At 35.0% G+C, this 14,889-nt stretch overlaps 1 protein-coding gene and 1 long non-coding RNA gene across 2 annotated transcripts; one reads left to right on the top strand and one right to left on the bottom strand.

The window, feature by feature from the left end:
* Nucleotides 1-96: 96 nt before the first annotated feature.
* fhip2b (FHF complex subunit HOOK interacting protein 2B) lies at nucleotides 97-14,058 on the bottom strand. Its single transcript, XM_082187743.1, has 17 exons — nucleotides 13,858-14,058; nucleotides 12,102-12,180; nucleotides 11,763-11,929; nucleotides 11,578-11,682; nucleotides 10,755-10,874; nucleotides 10,463-10,639; nucleotides 8,985-9,181; nucleotides 8,761-8,878; nucleotides 6,029-6,105; nucleotides 5,722-5,914; nucleotides 5,471-5,640; nucleotides 5,250-5,390; nucleotides 3,451-3,541; nucleotides 3,116-3,256; nucleotides 2,207-2,347; nucleotides 1,962-2,062; nucleotides 97-1,253 (listed from the first exon to the last, which is right to left on the bottom strand). Exons 1-17 carry the CDS (start codon nucleotides 13,906-13,908, stop codon nucleotides 1,151-1,153), a joined length of 2,172 nt encoding a protein of 723 aa, XP_082043869.1. The 5' UTR covers nucleotides 13,909-14,058; the 3' UTR covers nucleotides 97-1,150.
* On the top strand, nucleotides 12,189-12,946 carry LOC309512309. The gene is made up of 2 exons (XR_014210957.1): nucleotides 12,189-12,468; nucleotides 12,688-12,946. It is a non-coding gene; the product is annotated as an uncharacterized lncRNA (long non-coding RNA).
* Nucleotides 14,059-14,889: the final 831 nt, after the last annotated feature.

The raw sequence follows: 14,889 nt of genomic DNA, 5'->3' as shown, positions 1-14,889 counted from the left end.
CATTTACAAACTGCCTTTTACAGCAAAAATGTATATCAAGCTACATTTAGTTTCATTTAAGACCATAGAGACATTTGATACAATGAAATCTGCATGAATATTCAAGGAGTTTATTGCTGTGACGACATAAGCAAGGATTGAGTAGAGTCTTCACAAAAGACCTCGATAGAAAATAAAGATCTATTGAGCGTACCAGCCAATGGCAAATCACAAACACACAAATCTTTGTACCTCTCCCGCCCTTAGATTCAGCCATATAACATTCAGAAATAAAACAGCATTGATTATTCACGTTTTAGAGAAGATAAATAAAATTATTTTACACACCATAATGATACACTTAAAGTCCAGTTAATATTTCAAGAAAAAAAAAATTAAGAGGGGATGTGCAATAGCTTAAAATCCATAGTGTAAGAATTCTGATCTGAGATAAGGTTTTGAATTGCATATTTGAACGAAAAAACACTGACAGAAGGAACTGAGCATAAACCAGGTCTCTACACCTCCATTAAACAACTGGCTTGCAGTGGAAGTCGGTGTTACCAGTGTTACACAGTGGTTGACCATACACTGATTACATTACTTGTCCACAGCGGCACTGCCCCCACTGTCATCTTGCTTTTTATATTGTTTATATCCGCAGAGAACATAAAACCATGTTCAATTGGACAACGAACGCTACAATTATAAACGTAAAGCTGCAGAATCACAGCACACTGCAGCAGGAGTCAGATTTCACTTATTAGGCTACGTGACGAGAGTAAGGAGAGATGACTGACAGGCAAGACATCCAACCAGAAACACTCAAATTCAAAGAGGAGTGAATGTGGACCTAAAACTATATTATACAGTGTATAGTAAAAACTTAAATATTGTGCAAGGGACAAAGTTTTTTTCTTCTATTGCTTCCACATAAAGTGAATTGTCATCATCGTTCAGCAAGATGTTTTTTCTTGGGCAAAAGTTAAACTGCCATCAGACAGGTTTGACTGCTCCCTGAAAACAATCATTAAAAGTGACTTGCAAATCTACAAATATTGCCACTTAACTTTGTTCTGTGCAAATCCATTTTCTCCTAATGACGGAGCAATCCAACAGATGTTGTTGGGTCATGATCCTTTGTATTGTCTTTGGTTTAAGTATCATGGATTCATTGCTCTTCTATGGGTAGTTTGACAAATGCTATGGCAGCCAGTTCCTTGCAGAACTCCTCCAGAACTATCACACCTCTCAACAGAGTCATGTGATCCACCCTGACAGAGAGAACAGACCGATACATAAAGATATTTTATCATTAAAAAGAACAACAATAACAAAACAATAAAAACATTTTGTCAGCCTAATATTTACACATTATGAATGCTTCTTAAAGGGGCAGTTCACCCCAAAATTGTCACCACTGACCCCTTTTGTCTTTCCATTTAAGGCTGGAATACACTACACAACTTTTGCCTAGATGTCTACCTCGATAGAGTCTGTAAGTTGCCCACGCTAGTTGCCGAAATCAGTCTGCAGATTTGAGTTGAGAGATATCACAGAAAATCCTGTAGTGTATGACAAGCACAAACTAAATTTTTTAGCTTCAGACTCTGATTCCAACCATTCGAAGGATATCAAACATGTTTAATATTTTGAGCTGATTTTAAAACACGTATCTTTTTCATTTGTCATGTGTTGAGGAGACGCATGTTTCTGTGTGGGTGAGTTGTGTTCACAATAACTTCTGGTAGTGTGTGATCCTCAGTCATTTAATGTATAATGCCCAGTTTCTTTTTTTTCTGTAACCATTTACAAAGTCTGTAATGTATAGTGTTTAAAATTTGTTCAGATTTTGAAAAGTCATGTAGCGACTTGCAGAGAATTCCAGTCTTAAACATATCAGCATTCAGTTTTTGAGGGGCATTATGGTGAGTCAATGATGACAAAACATTCATTTTTCTCATTGTGTAAGACTCTCTTACACAGTCTCCTCCTCCAGTCCCATCAGCTGTCTCCTGATCATCATCAGTCTGTCTGTCACATTGTGGATGTGTTGGATCCTCTGCATTAACTCCCCTATCACCTACAGGAAAATACAAAGCTCATGTTTTACAGATAAATGAGGCAGACAGGGCTGCTGTTCTGAAAGTCTGTTGCTGATACATCAGGCATCAAGCTTTCATTCACAACATCATTACATGTGGGCAGCTTTTAACATGGTTCTCACCCTGACTAGAGTGGAGAAGAGGGATCGTGCTCCAGGGCTCAGGCTGATGTACGGGTCTAGCAGGTACTCATGCAGGTGAGGGTGAGGAAACACAGCTAATCTGGAAAGAACTGATGTCACCTGCAGATTTAGCTCATATGGCTGGCAGAGGGAAACAAATTAAGAATTACAGAAAATGTTATTCTTATTATTCATTCTTATTTAAGATACAAAAGTTATTCAAGATCAGCGAGTGATTTTCTCTTTGTCTTTTGTTATTTGATTAAAGGTATAGTGGAGGATTTTCTTTTTCCGGGTGGATCATCAAGACTATTGGTCCTCCTAATTGTCAATCATTCTGGTGATATGTTTACGTAAGGCCGTCGTACGTGCTCGTCCTTTCTGCGCATGCGCACTTTCAGGTGTATATGTGTGGTGAGCTATGGTTTCAGCCATGCATTGAAGCTCGCTGTTCTCACCGGGTTTTTTCAAAATGTCTGAGGGTCGCAAGAGAAAAAGTGTCTACGAATTGTATGACAAGAAGAGAAGGGCCTCTGAAGAAACGAATTTAAATAGTTTGCCAGGTCTACTTTAACCTTCTATAAACAGAAACACTCTTTGGTTAGAGGTGGCTGAAATGCAACTTTTCGCATAACTCCCAGCCTGTATGGAGAGGTTTCTGAGACTCCAGAGACACCAGAAGCTTCAAATATCTGGCTGGCAAACTATTTAACAAACCTTCCTGAGATTGATACCAGTTATCTAAAAAGATATGGAGAAATAAAACAAACAAACAAACACTTTCTTTGAAAAACTAAAATCTGAATGTTTATTGTACTGAAATCCTACTGATATGTCACTTGCATAATAATTTGGAACAGTGTATATTGAAGTTGAGAGTGAGGGATCTTGCTGAGAATACTACTCTACCTGCTCTAGTATGCGTGCAATCCTGTCAAACAGGGTTTGTAGGAAGTGCCCTTCATAGAATTCTGTGGCTGGGTTGTTTTCAGTGGTTTTTGCAGAATCTGGCCAGTTCCAGTCATGTGAAAGAGCAGTACATTCATTTAACTATAGAGAGAGAGAGAGAGAGAGAGAGAGAGAGAGAGCAAGAGAAAAGGACAGTTTCAGTGTGAGAATATCTGAAAACCAACAAAAAACACAGTTGACAGTTACGTTACGTTCAACTTGACTGAGTAACATGGCAAAACTTGTAACACAAAATTTGGTTGAACTTTTATTTTGTTTTCAGTGTGCCAACTCACCAGTTTGTGTGCATCATGAACGTATGTGTCATATCCTGCTCCCTGAACAAGATGGGATGTTTTTGCCTCTTGGGGCACTAAACACAAGAAGCTAAGAAAATTAAAAACAAGTTAGAAATTCAAACAATCAATCACATGTATAGACATCCAATATATCAACCAGTCCAATTAATTGTATGATTAATCTGAGATTATTGCCACTGTCTAAAAAACTATATTTTTTAATCAAAAATACTGTATATATATAAAAAATACAGTAATATAGTAAAATATTATTAATTTAAAATGACCATTTTCTATTTTAATATATTTTAGGTTTATTGAATATAGATTTTATATTTTAATAGGAAGAACAGAATTTATTTGAAATATTTTAAAATCTTTTGTGACATTATAAACATGTCATTGCCTAATAAAAAAAATAAAAAAAAAAATCTTACTGACCCCAAACTTTTGAACAGTAGTGTGTTTGTGTGTGTATATACTGTATATCCTACACACAAAAGGGTTATGAAACTATTTGATCTCAAGTAACACCAAATATGATGATCCCCTTCCTAAATAAAGACAGCTCGATATTTTGATGTATACAGATCCAGCTGTGTGAGAAAATCATGTTAAGCATGATATTATGAAAATATGTTTCCAAGTGGTTTTTATATTGTCATTTTACTAATGCATTTATTATTATTATTTACAATTAAACTAAAAATAATAATAAAATGCATTTTTTTGTGCCTTTAAAGGTTTTGTTTGAAGATCTGCTTAACTTTGTAAAAATATGTTACAACACAGAAAACCAGACTGGGGACAAACTCTTTTTTTCACAGTACTGTAAGGATAGTATGGTTATGATGCTCCTATAGCTTTTGTCCTTCAAAAATTCTGTTTTTATACAGAGCATGTGAGCGAAGCAGAGCGGTGTAACGCTCCGTTCATAATTCCGCTCTATGTCAGTGCGATCTACTCACGGCCCAAGCGATTGCTCACTGGTATTCCCGCTCACAAAAATCCCGCTGCAACATGAATTTTCTCTGTACTACACGTCTTTCTGTTTGTAATGAATTTCTTTAATGTCTCAATTACAGTAGAGACAGTTATAATGCGCCTATTTGTGGCTTTAAAGCAATATTATATAAGGTGGTATAAATAAACGTGACATGACTTGATAGTGCCGAATTGCAAACATATCCACATGGCTATGATCAGATGCTTTCTTTACTGCTGTTTATTTTTCTTGTATGTTTATTTTGTTATTGAGAGGGAAGTGCGCAGCACATATTTACATATTCATCTAAACAGCACTCTCATCAGCAAACCTGTAATCATTTCTTTGTTCTGCTGAACACAAAGGAAGATATTTTGAAGAATAGTTGATGGGCCCCACTGACTTCCATAGTATTTTTTTTCCATACTATGGAAGTCAATGGTGCCTCACAACTGTTTGGTTACAAACATCCTTCAAAATATCTTCCTTTGTGTTCAGCAGAACAAAGAAATGATTACAGGTTTGGAACAACTTGAGGGTGAGAAAAATTTTCATTTTTGGGTGAACTATCCCCTTTAAAACAATATTTGAACTCCATAATATTAGATCCCATTGCTTATTTCACAGATTCTCAAAACAGCATATCACAAAGGGCATTCTGGGTTGAGCGAGCGGCCGTGAACGGACTGAGTGAGCGGAGCAGAATCTTCAGAAGAATCTTCAGCTCTCCACTCCGGAGGAAACATTACCGCTCCACTCATATGCTCTGTTTTTATATTACAAAGCAAAAACTTCAGTCTTTTAATGATACCTGTTGACGAGGTCAGCAACTTGTGTGTGCGCACTGGGATTACGTCTTTCTCTAGCACTGGGCAGAGACAGAAGAGGCTCCTGGCCACTGAACCCACTGTCTTCATACATGTCTGTGAAAAATGGATCCTCTTCCAGCTCCCTGACAAAGAAAGAGAGTGAGTAATAAATGATGAGCCACTATGAGAAGTAAGAGAATCTGTGTTCAGTCTCTCTGCTCACTCAGACTCTTCCAGAACATCACTCTCAACTGCATGTCTCTCGTCCGCGGCCCCTGATCCGGACAGCCTGTAGCTGCGCTTCTCAAGATTGCGCAGCACCAGATTGGTCAAGATGCTCCTGCTGGGCTTCTGTAAAAGCTCCTCGAAGAGACGCAATGTTGTAATACTGATCTAACAGGGCAAAAGACATGTTGTAACACTTAAAGTGATGCTCTCAAGAGTGAAGACGTATGAATCCTTTAATCTAGTTACCTCGTCTGAGATGTGGTTGCAGTGTTCAATAAGGCGGTAACGTAGAATGTGTGTATGTGTGTCCTGCTGCTGTTCACAAAGTGTGTCATTGCCCAACAGAAACTGAACCAATTCCTCCAGGAGTGCAGGGGAACGTATGTGACGTACAGAACAGGACAGCAGAGCGGTGTGTACCAGAATCCCAACCTCGGACCTGGACACCCAGAGTTAAAAAAAATCAGCACCACTCTTCCTGTCATCCTGCAAACTCACAATTCTCATGACAGCAGACAGCAACCTTTGAGGAGGTTTTGTGATTTCTACTCACATCTGAAGCAGATGAGGCTGGATGACTCCTTTAAGCCACTGAAGGTGAATTGCTCTCGCCAGTTCAACACCAAGTACCTAAAGGTAAAAAACATATATAATTATGTGCAATACGCTTATAATCAACATGAGACCATTTCTATACCATAAAAAATATACTATTAAACAAATTATAGAAATGTAAAAAACGCAAAAAGACTTAAAAATAGTCAAAAATTGTAAAAAAAAAAACCAAACTTAAAAATAGCCTTCATAAATAGCCTGTCATGAAACCCTGCATCGTGGGGAAAATACAAACAACACTTACTGTGCTGAGGAAACATACACTTATGGCACATGTGTCCAAATGCAAAGCTGAACAGGCAGAGGAGAACGAACATTCATTGCCAAATTGTACTTTCGTGACATTTTTATCCTCCGCTGAATAGCGATGTCATCTATAATACAGCACAGTGATTGGGTTCAAATGAATAATGCAGAGAAATGCTCAGAAACTGCTGACGTACATTCGTACTGTCCAGCAACGGCAGCCAATTAGCACTCTGAATTAACACACATACCTCACTTCTCACGACATAGGTTCAACTTTGCTTTTTAAACCGGAATAATGAAATAGTTTAAAACAACAACAACAAAAAAACACTTTCCACTTAATAATAATTGAACGAGTGCTATTGTTGTTTTCAGTGATGTGCAACCTGTACATGTCTGAAAACATCTAAAAAAAATGTGTTTTAGGGTTTCATGACCTTTTAAAACATCACAAAAAAAGAAGGAGCAAAACTTGTTCTTGGCTTGAATGACCTGTTATGTGGACCAAGAGTTAAAAGTCTAGATATTTGAAATGATCAACAAGGATATAACATTTTTAACATATTTATAGGCATACATAGTGTTGGGGGAGTAACTAGTTACATGCAATGGTGTTACAAAATAAATGTAACTGTAAACTGTTACGGTTACTGAGAAAAACTGTAATTAAATTGAATATGATTTGAAAGCTTGCAGCGATGCCTGAAATCAGTTTGATCATGAAAATACAGTTAAGTGCAAGATGTGAAGCGCCAATCTGCCATACACATAACATTATAAATAATGAGAACACTATTGAAATAGAATGTTGTAAATTCTTTGTGCTTAAGTTGCCCGTGTTTCAGCGTTGTTGTTTTGGGAAGAGTGCATCCACAACGTGAGTTACACATTCAGACAAACACGGTCAAGTTCAGGTGTGCAGATGTAAGTTGTAAAATTACTTTTATGTTGTATATCTATATAATTAATCTCATATAGGATGCATTTGGTTGAGCAAACCGCTAGCAAACCGTTTCAGTTCACCGGTGTTCATTAACTCTTCAGAATCAGCTCAAAACAGCTCAAACAGCATTATTGACTATGATTGGGTTATTTGAGACAGTCATATTACTTGTGGATTTTTATTTTTCAAAAACATTGATGATATTATTAATAACCCAGCTGAGTTATTTTTTTCTAATTTTTTTCAACAGTAGGCCTATGTTTTAATTAAAATCGTTTTTCGTCATGGCTTTGAAAACATGCAGGGATGTCTTGAATCATTTGATAAAGTTCCTGAAAATACAGTTAAGTACAAGATGTGCAGCGCCAATCTGTCATATACATAACATAATAATGAGAACAATATAGAATGTTATGAATTCTATGTGCTTCATTGCCCGTGTTTCAGCGCATTGTACAGGAAGAGCGCATCGACAACGGGATTAACACTTTCTGGCTAGCACGTAACTTAGTCCAAGTTCACATGCATTTGCGTCCTTTTGTGCAGATACGTTGTAATGTTACATTTATGTTGTGTATCTAGGATTTCTGATTAATCTCATTTAGGATGTGTCATACAGAACAGGCTTCAGTTAACTGGTGTTCATTCATTCATTCTTCAGCTTCACCTCATGCTGTTTCCTTTTAGATTATTATTTTTTCTAAAACATTGATGCATTATTGATAATGTAGCAGTGTTATTTTATGTAGCTAGTCATATTTTAATATTTTGATAGAAATTTTCATGTCATAATTTTATCAACATTAATTTTAGTAACAGTTATTTTTTGTAATTTCCGAGTACTCGTTTTTGAGACCTATTAGTAATCGAAATGAAAAATTGACAAAAATGCCCATCCCTAGACTTTTTTTATATATAATAAATAACAAACGAAACGCAATAAACACGGTCATGTTATCTTGCTTCCGGAGTTGATGACAGACTTTGACTAAGGCATGTAAGAATGAGCAAAACAACATTTCAGATGCAGTGCAATTGATGACAGACTTTGACTAAGGCATGTAAGAATGAGCAAAACAACATTTCAGATGCAGTGCAATTAGATCAGTCCACTGGTTAGTCAGGTTATGCCAACCCATCACACAGTCGGTCACATGACTTTTTTGATGTGCAACAAGGAATTTATTTGGTAAATGTGTTTCTATCATAGTTTATGCATAGTTTATCTTATCAGATAAAAATGTAAAAAATGTATTAATTGAGTGCATACTTTTTTTTGAGCAGTTTTTTTAATTTTTTAATTTATGCGTATCTTACCATTTCCATCCATAATTTTTTATGCGATATCCCAAAATGCGCATACAAATAGGTGGATGGAAACATTGCTAATGATTTTATTCAGGACATATTTCATACTAATGCAGTTGTACAGATACAATACACACAAGGTCAACACAAAATGAATGATTTTGTCAAACCCTTGGTGCTTCTTTGATGAGCTCATTGCAGTAGTCCAAAAAGCAGAAGAACCTGTGGACGTTCTCACTGCCAGGAAACGACGGGCTCTCCACTGTACTGTCCTGTGTGAACTGAGTCCTGCAAAATCAAAAACAGATCTTCAATAAATGTTTAGAAAAAGAAGATAAGACACATGTCCACAAATGAAGAGTAAACAATTCAGCACTTCATAACAGACACACACCTCCACTGTGCACTGGAGTAGCTGTGGATGTCTGCAGGGTCGAGTGATGAGGGTATGAGGCAGTAAAGTTCAGTCAGTCTCTGAGCGAGTAGGTGACACAGTGGAGTTCGCTCAGCCAGAAGATGTCCAGTGTCTTCCTGTGGTAAACTGACCAGCAGCAGCAAACTCTCCATGGATCTGAGCACAACATGACTTTTCTAAGAGAGAGGGAAAGGGAGTCTTAAAAACAATGATTCTGAATGTAAAGTTGACTGAGCTTTATGGCCCGTTCACACCAAGTCTGATCCAATAAATGGCACAAAAGTTTACAAATCAGATTTTACACAAAAAAGTGAAATTCATTGGCTTTAATGCACAACATATCAATGAACCATAAACTGTATTTTTACAAATATGTTGGAAACAATTGTACTTTTGTACAATTGTATTTTCTATAGTTTTTTTCCCCCCAAACCAAGGATCAGCTTTTAAAACAGAGTGGCAAGAGTAATTATTGTTATTGAGGGTCTATATTATTATTTTTGAGGGTCTACTGAGTGTATTGCGACCACATTTTTCATCATATGTTGAATGCTTAATTTTATCTCAAAATTTAGTGACTCTACTATATATATGCAGTCCAAATGTTCAAAATGGTGCTTTAAACTGTAAAAAAAAAGAAAAAAAGATAAGAAAAATAGCAATTTAGAACGTAATTTATGTTTAGCAAGTTTTTTTGTTTTGTTTTTGAATAAACCAAGGGACCACAATGCAATGCTGGGGGTCAACATAAGATTTAACAAAGTATATTTTAGGCCTGTCAAAGTTAATATGATAATAATAATATGAGTTTAATTAAATACGTTTACTGCTATTTCAGGGAGTGCGTTCTCGAGCCACCAGGCATTGTTTTGTGCGGATGGGCGGCCGGAGCACGTGTCATAAGTGGCTCCTAAGTTAATAACTAATGATCTTCGCAACGGAAGTGAATCAATCAATCAAAACTATCTTTAGCTGGACAATAACTTTATTCTAGAGCTGCTGTAAAGCCTAAACAATCTGTTACGGTTATTTCCTATTATCACTGTAAAGCTGCTTTGAAACAATCCATATTGTTAAAAGCGCTATATACACGAAGGTGACTTGACTTGACTTGCAATCGTTACCAAATTAATATTACAATTGTGAAATTATTTCATCCTATTTTTAAACTAAAAGCTTTTTAAACTAAACTTTTAGTTCATCTAGAGTAGTTTTATGAAAAACTTGCATGCATTATTAAGTGTTAAAAACACTTCTCCTAGAAATTAAAATATTTATTTATTTTTCAGTAAATGTATTCAGCTACACCATAAGGATGTAATTGTAATGCATTGTACCTTTTTTAAATTAACTTTAAAACTTGGTGTGAATCAGCCTTGGGGTACCTTCTCCCCAGTCATGCATTCTGTTTAGTTACACATCCAGTCCGTCTTGTGTTTTTTTTCATGATGAATCACCTCACTTTTCCCCAGGTGAATGAGAACAGGGATAATGCCTGTGGCTTCCTGAGGTGAGCTGGAGGAGGCAGAACTGGTAGAAGGAGATGGTGGAGAGGGAGCCCTCTCAGGACTGGAGCCCTTCTCCACAGCCTCATCAGAGGGAGAACTGGACCTCTTCTGAGAGTCTTTGGTAATCTTTGTGATAGAAATGTGGGTGTTTGTTATCACTTTTAAGATTCACAATCTAAATCAGATTCAATCTGAACAACAGTCAACACAATAGTGTCAGAAGACATAATGAAGAAAGTACCTCAAGGATATAGTTGAGGACATAAGGGTCTTTTTTGACTCGAGTGCAAACAACAAGGAGAAACTGAGACTCCTCTTTTTCCGTCTGAGAATCAGGGAGTCCACACAGATGGATCAGTTTCTATAACAGAGAGTGACCAGAGGGAATTAATTAGACATTATTTTCCACATCAGAGAGTGTAATGCAACCTAATTTCCATTGAAATATTGGATGCTTCATTTCATAATAATTTCCAAAATGTGGTGAATGTATTGCTCTCCAAATGTTAAAAATCAACACAATGGCTTTAATGAAAAATGACTTAATTATTTAAATGTGTACAAAATTAAACCGTAAAAAAAAAAAAATATATATATATATATTTTTCATTTCTTGATTGTTTTAATGTCCACTTAATGATATAAAAGCTAAAGGATTCTTCGACCTAAAAGATTCTGTCATTATTTACTTTCACGTTTTTATTTACGTTGTATTTATTTTACGTTCAAAAGTTGGGAGTCAGTCATTTATAATGTTACGACAGATTTCTACTTCAAAAATATCAAGCAGCAATTTTTTTCCCCCATATTGATAATAAGAAATATTTCTTGATCATCCAATCAGCATATTAGAATGATCTTTTTCAATAATAATAATATTATTTATGATATGAATAATAATAGTAATAATAATAATCCTTTTTGCACAATATTTTTTTTCTTATTGCATTCTTTGGTAAGCATTTCAAAACATTTAAAAACAGTTTGTATTTTTTTTTTGTATCTCATTGTCCCAAACTCATTCTTTTCCATACAATACCAGTTCCCTACTGACCATGTCTTACCTGTACGGGCCGATAGACATTGATTAAATGCAGCACAGGTTTCGTGATCTGGCTCAGGATTTTAGAGAAAAACAGCATCACTTGTTGACTCATGCCAGGAGGATACTGAACAAATAAAGCAATATTTCAGTTTATTTGCTGCTTTAAATATTTCTAATCTGTGTTTTGAGTCTGTGTCCTCATACCTGTGCTTTTCCCAGTGTGCAAAGTGTCTCTAGTATTTTGTGCTGGAGCAGGTACTCCATGCAGGGACCCGTTTCCTCTCCTTGCTGTTTCTCCTCATACACCAGGATGTCCAGCATCTGTCTGAGCCTCCAAGGGATGTCTGTGTGCTTCACCGGACGAGACTCATCTTTGTACAAGAGACAAACATGCAATTGAAACTTTAGTTTAACTACTTTACCTTTCCTCTTATCTAAGACTGAAGCATGGCATAATCTACTGTTTAACACACTGTATGTTATAAACACTCAAATACATGAGTAAGTTACTGTTTAACTTGAATTTACACTTATTAGTTTTACCTGAAGTTTCAATGTAATAGTTGGTTATTGCTTTCCAGTGATCCACAAAAGAGTCCTGCAGGTTTATCGAAGGCTCCCTCTATAAGAATCAGAACAGGATCAACAGTATTTATTTTACAGTGATTACACTTTCATTAGTCATTCATTGTAACACTGAGTTCCTGTAAATGCATAATCCTTAAAACATAATAAAGTCTTGAGTAATAAGCAGAGGACAAGGTCAAATTCATAATTTTATTTTACATACACTACCATTCAATGTTTGACAACATTATTTTTTTTTTTTTTTCATGTTTCCAAAAGAAGTCTCTTATTCTGACCAAGGCTGAATTCATTTGATAAATAAAAAAAATTCTCCATTTTTTTTGTGTGAAATAGTAACAATTTAAAATAACTTTTTTTTTTTTAAATACATTTTAAAATGTAATTTATTCCTGTGATGACAAAGTACTCCAGTCTTCGAAATCATTCCATTTGCTGCTCAGGAAACATTTAGCATTATCAATGTTAAAATCTGCTTTATCCAGCATTGCTTTATTTATTGTACAAATACTAAGCTCATTAGTGGTGTTTTTGTTCTCCACAGTTATCATTTGTACAACATTAGGCCATTCTATCATAAACAAGTTACCAAACTATACAGAAAAACCTTCCCTAAAGTGGGATCAATACCAGCAAAAAAATCTCTTCAGCTGTAATGACAAATCAATGCTTCATAAAAACATAGATAAAAAACGTGGTTATGGTAAATTATTAAAAAAGCTCAACACATAATACACTGCATGTGCACTGATATAAACTGTACAAATGTCGATAAATTCATTTGAAAAATAAAAAAAATTCTCTTTTTTTTTTTTTTTGTGAAATAGTTACCATTTAAAATAACTTTTTTCTTTTTTAATACATTTTACATACATTCCTGGGATGACAAAGTACTCCAGTCTTCGAAATCATTCCATTTGCTGCTCAGGAAACATTTCGCATTATCAATGTTAAAATCTTTTAAAATATTTTGTGGAAACCGTGATAGTTAGAAAATAAAAAAAGATTATTTGATAAATAGAAAGGTCAAAAGAACAGCATTTATTTGAAACAGAAATATTTTGTAACATTATAAATGTCTTTACTGTCACTTTTGAACAATTTCAAAATTCCCAGACTTTGGTAAAATGTATTTATTTTTTATATATTTTGTTATATTACCGATGTCAATGCCTTTTAAGTGTGGCTTACGTCTTCAAATATGCTATATATGTACTTATGTATATGCATGCATGCTGTCAACCTTTTTTAAGGTTCTGAGGACGTTTATCTCCTGTCAGAAACTTGTCCAGACCCGCGCGTGCATATCTGCACCTTCCACGTAAACATATTTTAGACAAACCCAAAAGTGTATGGCGATCAAAGAAAAACTCACATAAATATCCACTTATATCCATGGACTTAATAAACAATAAAAGACAGCAAATCAACGCAATCTATTGATTAACTTAGTGTAACGTACAGTTATCAACTTCTGTAGCACACAAGCTAAACTGAAGACAATGTATATAACTTAATATAAAACACTGAAAGGCATGACAACACGTTGACAGTCTACCAAATTTCGTTTATGTACAGCAGTTAATAACGTATATAACACTTTTATAAAGTTTTACAGTATCGCGTAACAGGTGTCTCGAGATTTGTTTTCTATATTAGCTCGGCTAAGCTAACAGGCTAGTTTGAAAATATTCAAAAGTCAATGTTTACTTACTGTTTCCAAAGCCTGCTGCAGAAAAGCCGTCACTTTATTAAACATGTCCATGGCTGGATCCCAGCAGATCTTATCAAATTCTACATAACGTTTTGGTCATTTTTATATCGTTATTTAGAGCTAGTGTAGTTTGTAAACATTGTTTATGTGGCTGCTTAGCTTGAGCTTTACTATCTGCCTCCAGTGGCGAACACTGACCCCCACTGTCATGACTGTCACAGTATACAGTGTGACTGAAACCTTCACAAAAAACTGACTTTTTTTGGGACAAGTCATTACAAAAAAAATATCAGTTTTAATTTTCAATTTATGTTGTTGTATTTATCTCCATATTAGATATAATCAAAAAGTCCATTGCAGAAAATTGTATAAACACCACTGATATTTGAAAAGCCTAATCCAGGGGTCAACAAACACTGTGTCCTGACCATAGACTGACTCCTGCCTTAATTCAAATTCCACAAGGGTTTTAAAAAAGAATCACAAATAAATAATAAATATTTTGAATGTGCACTTGTAGGCAAATACAAATGTAAAAATATATTATTTAAAACTACTTGCAGATAAAATAATATTACTGAAAGAAAGTAATTTAAAAGAGTAAACTTTCATGACTATGTTTCTCAATACCCTTATGTACACTTTTAAAATGTGCACTTTGTAATAATTTTTTCATGCATTATATAAGTACAATTATTTTGACATGTTTACTAACATACTAAAGCTGTGAGTTAAGTAGCCCACTTGAATATGAATTTAACTGTGATGTGTTATTCAATATTACATTTAAATGTAAAGTAATTAAAGAAAAAATAAAGAAATTAAAAGTATGAATGTATAAGAAATTAGATTATATTATAGTTTACATTAAGGCTTGTCAGTACATACAGCAACCATTATTTCAAAAACAAAAGATATAAAGATGTGTCAAATAAAAGTTTAACTATGGTTGCATTTAATATGTTAAGACCATCTCTAGAAAATAATTTCACATTTTTTGTTTAATTAAATGGTCCCCTGTTTTTAACTTGG

Source organism: Leuciscus leuciscus (genome assembly GCF_965113295.1).
Source record: "Leuciscus leuciscus genome assembly, chromosome: 13".
Taxonomy (NCBI): domain Eukaryota; kingdom Metazoa; phylum Chordata; class Actinopteri; order Cypriniformes; family Leuciscidae; genus Leuciscus; species Leuciscus leuciscus.
The sequence above is the reverse complement of the archived record's forward strand: the minus strand, read 5'-3'. Positions and strand labels throughout refer to the sequence as shown.

Bases quoted from the DNA above. Each gene is read 5' to 3' on its own strand.
- fhip2b (XM_082187743.1), bottom strand. From the start codon at position 13,908: ATGGACATGTTTAATAAAGTGACGGCTTTTCTGCAGCAGGCTTTGGAA. The intron at 11,683-11,762 runs GTATGAGGACAC...TTATTTGTTCAG, and splicing joins GCACACTGGGAAAAGCACAG to TATCCTCCTGGCATGAGTCA. The intron at 5,391-5,470 runs GTGAGCAGAGAG...TTTCTTTGTCAG, and splicing joins GATGTTCTGGAAGAGTCTGA to GGAGCTGGAAGAGGATCCAT.